General features: G+C 35.6%; 1 protein-coding gene across 1 annotated transcript; it reads left to right on the top strand.

The window, feature by feature from the left end:
- Positions 1-2531: 2531 nt before the first annotated feature.
- LOC110800621 (small RNA degrading nuclease 1-like) lies at positions 2532-3614 on the top strand. The gene is made up of 5 exons (XM_056835870.1): positions 2532-2543; positions 2718-2852; positions 2967-3026; positions 3111-3215; positions 3282-3614. The coding sequence occupies exons 1-5, from the start codon at positions 2532-2534 to the stop codon at positions 3612-3614; spliced, it is 645 nt and encodes a 214-aa protein (XP_056691848.1).
- The last annotated feature ends 4233 nt before the right edge of the window (positions 3615-7847 follow it).

The raw sequence follows: 7847 nt of genomic DNA, 5'->3' as shown, positions 1-7847 counted from the left end.
AAGCCTTATACTCAGATAACGGTGGGGAGTATGTCAAATTAGCCAATTTTCTTACTTCTAATGGGATCACTCATCTCACATCCCCTCCACATACACCCCAACATAATGGTTATTCTGAGCGTCGTCACTGTCACATTGTTGAGACCGGACTCTCACTCCTATCCCACGCCTCAATGCCCATTAAGTATTGGTCTTTGGCTTTCTCTACGGTTGTCTATCTCATTAATCGTATGCCGACCCCAACTCTTTCCAACCAATCACCATTCTCCAAAAATTTTGGGATCACGCCAAATTATGATAAGTTAAAGAATTTTGGGTGTTTATGTTACCCCTGGCTTCGACCATACACCACCCACAAGCTTGATCCTAAATCTCAACCATGCGTATTTGTAGGATATTCACCGAGTCAAAGTGCATTTTATTGTTTAGATATGATTACCAATAAGATATTTGTTTCAAGACATGTCAAATTTATTGAGAATATCTATCCTTTTGCAATGTCAGCACCATCTCCAACACCCCTACCAAACTTTGACTCTTGGTGTGATTTTCACGTAAAAATACTATCTATGCCTACTTTAAACACCCCTGCACCTACAACCTCTCCTCCATCTCCCACATCTGAATATACTCAGCCTTCTCCCATGGCAGACCCCTCTCCAATCTCATCTCACACTTCTTCTCCAAGCCCATCCCCTCCTCCGCCCCTTCCAACGAGTACTATAGTCACTCGTTCGAAAAACAACATCACCAAACCCAATCCCAAATATCAAGCACAAACACTAATATCTCAGGAGTTACTTGAACCTACTACGGCTAAACAAGCACTTAAAAGTCCCACTTGGACATGTGCCATGACAGCCGAGTATGATGCTCTTATGAAGAATAACACATGGGATTTGGTTCCTGCTTTTGATTTTATTAATCTTGTGGGTTGCAAATGGGTGTTCCGCACAAAGTACACATCTACTGGTGCAATTGATAGACCTAAGGCAAGGTTAGTTGCAAAAGGGTTTCACCAAAGACCGGGTCTCGACTACTCGGAAACGTTCAGTCCTGTTGTCAAGGCACCTACTGTTCGAGCCATTCTTTCTCTTGCTGTCACCAATGGTTGGTCTCTCCGGCAACTTGACATTAATAATGCCTTTCTCCAAGGTACGTTACAGGAAGATGTATACATGGAGCAACCACCTGGCTTCATTGATCTGGTCTATCCCGATCATGTATGCAAACTTCGGAAAGCAATCTATGGTCTCAAACAAGTTCCACGGGCCTGGTATAACGAACTCAAAGGTTATCTTCTCTCTGTTGGATTTATTAACACTGTGTCTGATTCCTCTCTATTTATCCTTCGTCGTAACAATCATGTCATATATTTATTGGTGTATGTTGATGACATTATTATTACTGGCTCACACTCTACCATGGTCCAAGAGTTCATTACCACCTTCTCTGATCGGTTTTCTTTGAAAGACTTGGGCTCTCTTTCTTACTTCTTGGGTGTTGAAGTAATTCCTCATCCTGATGGTTTATTTCTCAGCCAACAAAAGTACACTCTCGATATTCTTCAGAAAGCTAAAATGGATGAAGCTAAGCCAACTCCAACTCCAATGGCAACTTCTCCCTCTTTATCTCTGAATGACGGTACACCTCTTGATAATCCATCTGATTATAGAGCACTCATAGGCAGCTTGCAATATCTCTCTTTGACAAGACCTGACATAGCCTTTTGCGTAAATCGGTTATCTCAATACATGCACAAGCCTACTCACATACATTGGGCTGCCTTGCATAGATTGCTTCGGTACCTTGCTGGCAGCTTGCACAAAGGAATTATTCTTCATAAAAATTCTCCAATGTCACTTCATGCCTTTACTGATGCTGATTGGGCAGGTACCCGGGATGATTATGTCTCGACCACTGGATATGTGGTTTATCTGGGTAAAAATCCAATTTGTTGGAGCTCTCACAAGCAACGTACATTGGCACGATCATCCACGGAAGCTGAATTCCGTGCACTGGCAGCCACTACTGCTGAAATTATGTGGGTGATTAATCTTATGAGTGAACTTGGCATATCCTCTCACATACAACCTACAATATTTTGTGATAACATGGGTGCTACATACGTAGCTGCTAATCCCAAATTTCACTCCAAGATGAAGCACCTTGGGCTTGATTATCACTTCGTCCGGCAACAAGTACAACTCGGCACACTTCGAGTATCATACATCTCAACGAAGGATCAATTGGCTCTTACTAAACCATTGGCTAGACTACAATTTCACACAAATATTTCCAAGATTGTCCTGACTGTTAGACCGTCCATCTTGCGGGGGGCTGTGGAAAGTATACCAAGTCAAACTAGTTAGTTTGTTAGATTTTATCAATCATTGTATAGAATCAGTTATTCAGTCTCTGCTTCAGTTACTTAGTCTTTGCTTAGTCCTATTCCTAAGGTTTGTTAGCTATTTCTCTGCAGTTTATTCTCTTAGTTGGTTTTAAGTGGTTAGACCTCTGTATATTTAAAGATGTATTCTGCCGTCAGTATTATTAAATAAAACCTAATACTTCATAGCTACTACATTGAAGACCTTCCTTAAATAATTTGTGTAAAGTATGTTATTATCTGATCTCTAAAATTTCCTTTGTTTCTATAATTGTTCAATTGTGTCTAAATTAGAAGATTTCTCTGTTGAAAACTTGGGTCTTGGCAGTTTGTGCTGGGTTATGAAGTTCGCAAGAAAGATGCTCCACATAATTGTGTTGATGATGCATGTGCTGCTATGAAACTAGTGCTAGCAAAGATGAAACCTGGATCCGATGAAGCTATTCCTGTAGCTCAAGATGATGTAAGTCCAAATGTTTAGGTTTTCTAGTTGTGGAAGTATATATTTCGTGTTTGCAAACTAAATACCGACATTGTAGGTGCCGGACAGTGAAACAGCAAAGCTTCTTATACACAGAATACCAAAAGAGAGGAAGTATGTCAGATCATCCCTGGAGACTTCACCATTGAAATTCAGGTTTATTTTCCTTGTTTCCTTTTTCAATCTGAGTATAGGCAACTTGTTGTTCCTAACCTGAAATGTGGCTTGTATAATTGGCAGGCTCGTAAGAAAGTTGGAGGTGACAAGTATTCTGCTATTGCTACTTTCAAAAGTCCACGGGAGGCACTAAATACGTATAATAATCTGGACGGAATGGAAGAAAAGGTCTGTGTTATTCCACTTCCACCCCTTTATACTTGTTTTGCTTTAGGATTGTTTCCTGAATTGCAGGACTGTCTTTTTCAGGACTCTTCTGGGCGGTCTCAGAAAGCCATCTCCGTTGAGTTTAAAAATGGCTCGAAAGCTGTAATATGTGTTAGGAAAATAACACCCGATAATCCTCTTGTGAAATGTTGTGCTAAACGACCTTGTCCAACAGACGCAACACCTGTAGACGGATCAAAAAAGTTAAAAACCTGTGAATCTCCGGATCAGAATCTCTGTGTCAATGATGATCACGTGAAGGAGATTGACAGATTGAAGGATTTTCTTAGCCAAAGAGATAAAGAAATTTCTAGCCTGCACAAGATTGTAGCCGCTCTGACAAGGAAACACGTGCTTTAATCTTGATCCCTGACATTTTTGATCAAGAGAACAACTGACAGCAGACAATTTTGCACAGGAGTTGAAGATGAAATTGCCTGAGATGAATATTTAGTCCATGTCTGTATTACTTACATTAGGAAGTTAGTTGCCAAATTGGTCTGCTAATTGTATACCCTTTTATTTATCTGTGCCATCTTAAAGGATTTTGGCTCGGTTGACTGTAAAATGAAAAAAGTAGGTTACAAGATCAACCAATCAAAATCACATAAATGTTGGTACAGCTTGTCAGGCAATGAAGTTGACTGAAAGAAAGTATGGGTTCCCTAGTCACAATGTAAAGCATAATAACTCAAAATCACATAATAACTCAAATAACCATTGTTCAATTTCTGAATATCCGTACATGCACGAGACATAATCTAGTATTGTTCTATATTCGTACTTTACCACTACATATGACATATCCATTACATAAAATTTGGATTTTACCACGAACAAAAAAATTAAAAATTTAATTACACCGCCGACTAAACAATTTCGTTCATGTAGACATGTATTGTAGTTTTAGTTACACAATTCTATGACTAGTATAAGTTATTATTTAAAGGTGGTTTACAATAAATATTGTTTATCGGAGTAAAAGATTAGTCAAAATGATATGTATAATGTAATTTAGATGTTTCTTTGCCAGCACAAGTTTTCTCAGGAGATTCTTGCCAAGGCCGATATGTACTCTTCTTGTAAGTCGGCTACTATTCTTTTGACACTAATTTACTTAGTGCTAGTGGTGGGAAACCACTTGACGATCCTTCTCTTTATCGTCAACTTGTGGGGGCTCTAATACCTCACATTCACTCGGCCGGATATCTCTTATGAGGTTCAACAGGTGTGTTTATTTATGTCTGATCCTTGTGATTTTATTTTCATGCTCTGAAGCGAGCTCTTCGGTATATTAAGGGCACCCTTTGTTAATTATGGCATGCACTTTTCTTCTACTCGTGCACGTGGTCTAGTGTGTTATATTGATGTTGATTGGGGTTATTGTCCGGATACTCGCGCGTCATTCTACTTTGGAGTATTGTGTATTTTTGGGTGACAATCTTATCTCTTGGTCATCTAAACGACATGTTACTTTCTCGGTCTAGTGTAGAAGCTGAATATCGAGGTGTTGCAAATGCGTGGCTAGAACGACATGGATACAAAATCTTCTTCTGGGGATACGTTGTGTCGTTGTCTTTGCGAAGAGTGACAGTTATTTATTGTGATAACATTAGTGCAGTTTACATGTCACATAATCTGGTGTAACATCAGTGCACTAAGCATGTAGAGATGGACATTCATTTCGTACGCGAAAATGTCGCTCTTAGTCAACGGGAATTCTATGCACAGCCTCCCTCGACGGGAATTCTATCATTCCAAAATTATCTTTGCTTAAATGGTTTCCTTTTTTTCATATTCCAAACTAATGTAAGCCCACTTCAGTCAGCCCAGTCAACCCAAAGAGTTCAGCCATCAAGTTGGTTACTGAGCAACAAAAGCATCAACATCCATTGACACAATTATTGCTGTTATTTTCTGCTCAATAATATATTAGTATGGGCCTTGGATCGGACCTCTTACCTCACAAGTCATGAGATAACCCGCCAATTACTGCACCCGAAATTAACAGACAACTGAATCGACTTTATCTGAGAAATAGTGATTTTAAAGTCAACCCGAATCGATCCGTTGTTGATCCAAAATCCGATTTAACACATGAATTCAAAACTCAAACTCGAACCGTTAGCAACTCGAGGAGAACCATAATCCGTTTTTTCATCCGATAACTTTTAACCGAACCGAACCTGCATCAATCCGATAGCAATCCAAAAACTGAATTTATCGTATAACCGCACTCGATGAATCCCGATGTTCAATTTAATCTGACTTGCGTCGACACAAATCCGAAATCAACCGAATGGTTGTCAATCTGAACCAATTTAACCCTATATCCGAAAATACTCCGACTCTTCTTAACCCGATAAACGAAAGCCACCTTAGGTAAAACATAACTAATTTAACCCTAATTCTATTGAATTTACTCGTTATTAATCTGACTCATGTTAACAGAATTGAACTATTAACTATCCAACTCGATTCATGAAAACTTTCTATGTTATTTTCATATTAAATAACTAGTTAGTGGCCAGGGCGATGTCCCAGAGTGTAGGATATAGTTTGAGTTTCATTTTCTCATTTCAAATTCACTTGTAAAGTTTTTATATGTGCAGTTTGAAAATACTATGAATTTCATTATATATATAGTTTAAGAATAAAATTCGTTAACCAATAATCGGTAAACTATTTTTTTGAGTAATTTACATTATTTGTGTATGACTTTAGTTTCTCTAATATTTTACTTGTAACTTATAAGATTTTTTTTAAAAATTCACTTATATTAAATTACAAAGTCGAAACACATTTTAGAGGTAAAAACACACATTTAACTTGTTAAAATAAATCGTAACATTATTTTTTTCTATTATTTTCTCTGTTAATTAATAGTTTTATGTTTGATCTAATGAGTAAAAAATGAAGACAAAAATTGTTATCATAAATTGTTACTCAAATACATAACCTTGGACATTAAATTTTATACATACATCAGAATAAATTTTCTCTTTTTAAGTGTTTAGAGCCTTAATTTGTATTGTTGGAGTGATGCATAAAATGCATGAACATATGAGAGATTATGAGTATAAGGATAAATAACAATATTTTTGAAGACACAATGAATAATAATACGAGTAATAATGTGTGTATGACATGGCGTGACGATGTCATGTCACTATCACGACACATTGGTGAGATATCATGGATTGACTTGGAGTTTAATAATATGTATAGATTTGGAGACAGAGTAATAGAAATTAAAAAAAATCTTTATTTTGTCATAATGTCTTATAATAATTAGGTTAAGTCCCATGCAACATAATTAAGGGTGTTACTAAATGCATACTTCGTATTTTTTTTAGTTTAACACTAAATTATTACAAAGAACTTAATAAAATAAAATAAAGTTTGTCATGTACTACCTCAGTTTCAAAATCTTACACTTGATTTTGGTTTTAGTTCGTTTCATAATGATTTTTACACTTTGTTTTATTCTATTTTTGGACATGAAAATTTAGTACCTTACCCTTCTTACCCTACAATATTTACAATTTTTAACTCATTTATTCATTTTTTTTTCTTACACTCATCCACTTTTTTACACATTTCTCTTATCCATACTTTATTATATTCAATCAACCTTACTACTTTTATCTTAATACTTGTGCAAATATTAACTGTAAAGATTTTTATGAAACTAAGGTAGTACAGATTAATAAATTAGAAAATTTAAGGACAGGAAATAAAATTATTTGGTGCGAACATATTCCTCATTATTTTTACCAACATCAAAACTTGATACAAAGTTACAATATATATATATTCTAGCTTAAATTAGAAAATTTAAGGACAGGAAATAAAATTATTTGGTGCGAACATATTCCTCATTATTTTTACCAACATCAAAACTTGATACAAAGTTACAATATATATATATATATATATATATATATATATATATATATATATATATATATATATATATTCTAGCTCATAAAACAAACGTTGGATTATACATGTGTGTAATAATACTTTTTATTATTAGGGTTAACCATGTCCATTAATGACCAATAAAAATACAAATGATATCCATGAATGTAATGGGTCCAATGATATTTAGATAACAAATCTCCACACATATTGCATTTTACTTCCTCTGTTCTTATTTATATGACATAATGGGGTTTTAGACACTATTTACATAAACACATTTGACTTCCTTTTGTGGTTTATACATAATAAAAAAACATAATCGTGTGGGGTCTTATTAGATTCATATCAGTAAATATTATTTAAATATCAACTTTTTATAATTTTTTCCGATCCACAATTAGAGATATTAACCGGGCATGGCCATGTTTTGAACATTTTGGCCCAGCACGACAAATAACTTGACAGTATACAGAGGAGAGACACTGAAATTGGGCGCATGATCATAGGAAGATGATGATAGTGGACATATTAATCATCTAATTTGACGATGGTCCGATTGTTTAATAAGTCAAGACTTGAATTTTGTTGAATATATGCACATAATCATCAAAGAGCTGAGTGATTTTAAAGATCATAAAGGCTTACTAGTTATAGGGTAAAAAAAAA

Source organism: Spinacia oleracea, chromosome 2 (genome assembly GCF_020520425.1).
Source record: "Spinacia oleracea cultivar Varoflay chromosome 2, BTI_SOV_V1, whole genome shotgun sequence".
Taxonomy (NCBI): Eukaryota; Viridiplantae; Streptophyta; class Magnoliopsida; order Caryophyllales; family Amaranthaceae; genus Spinacia; species Spinacia oleracea.
The sequence above is the reverse complement of the archived record's forward strand: the minus strand, read 5'-3'. Positions and strand labels throughout refer to the sequence as shown.

Bases quoted from the DNA above. Each gene is read 5' to 3' on its own strand.
- LOC110800621 (XM_056835870.1), top strand. The intron at 3,027-3,110 runs GTTTATTTTCCT...TATAATTGGCAG, and splicing joins ACTTCACCATTGAAATTCAG to GCTCGTAAGAAAGTTGGAGG. The intron at 3,216-3,281 runs GTCTGTGTTATT...CCTGAATTGCAG, and splicing joins TGGACGGAATGGAAGAAAAG to GACTGTCTTTTTCAGGACTC.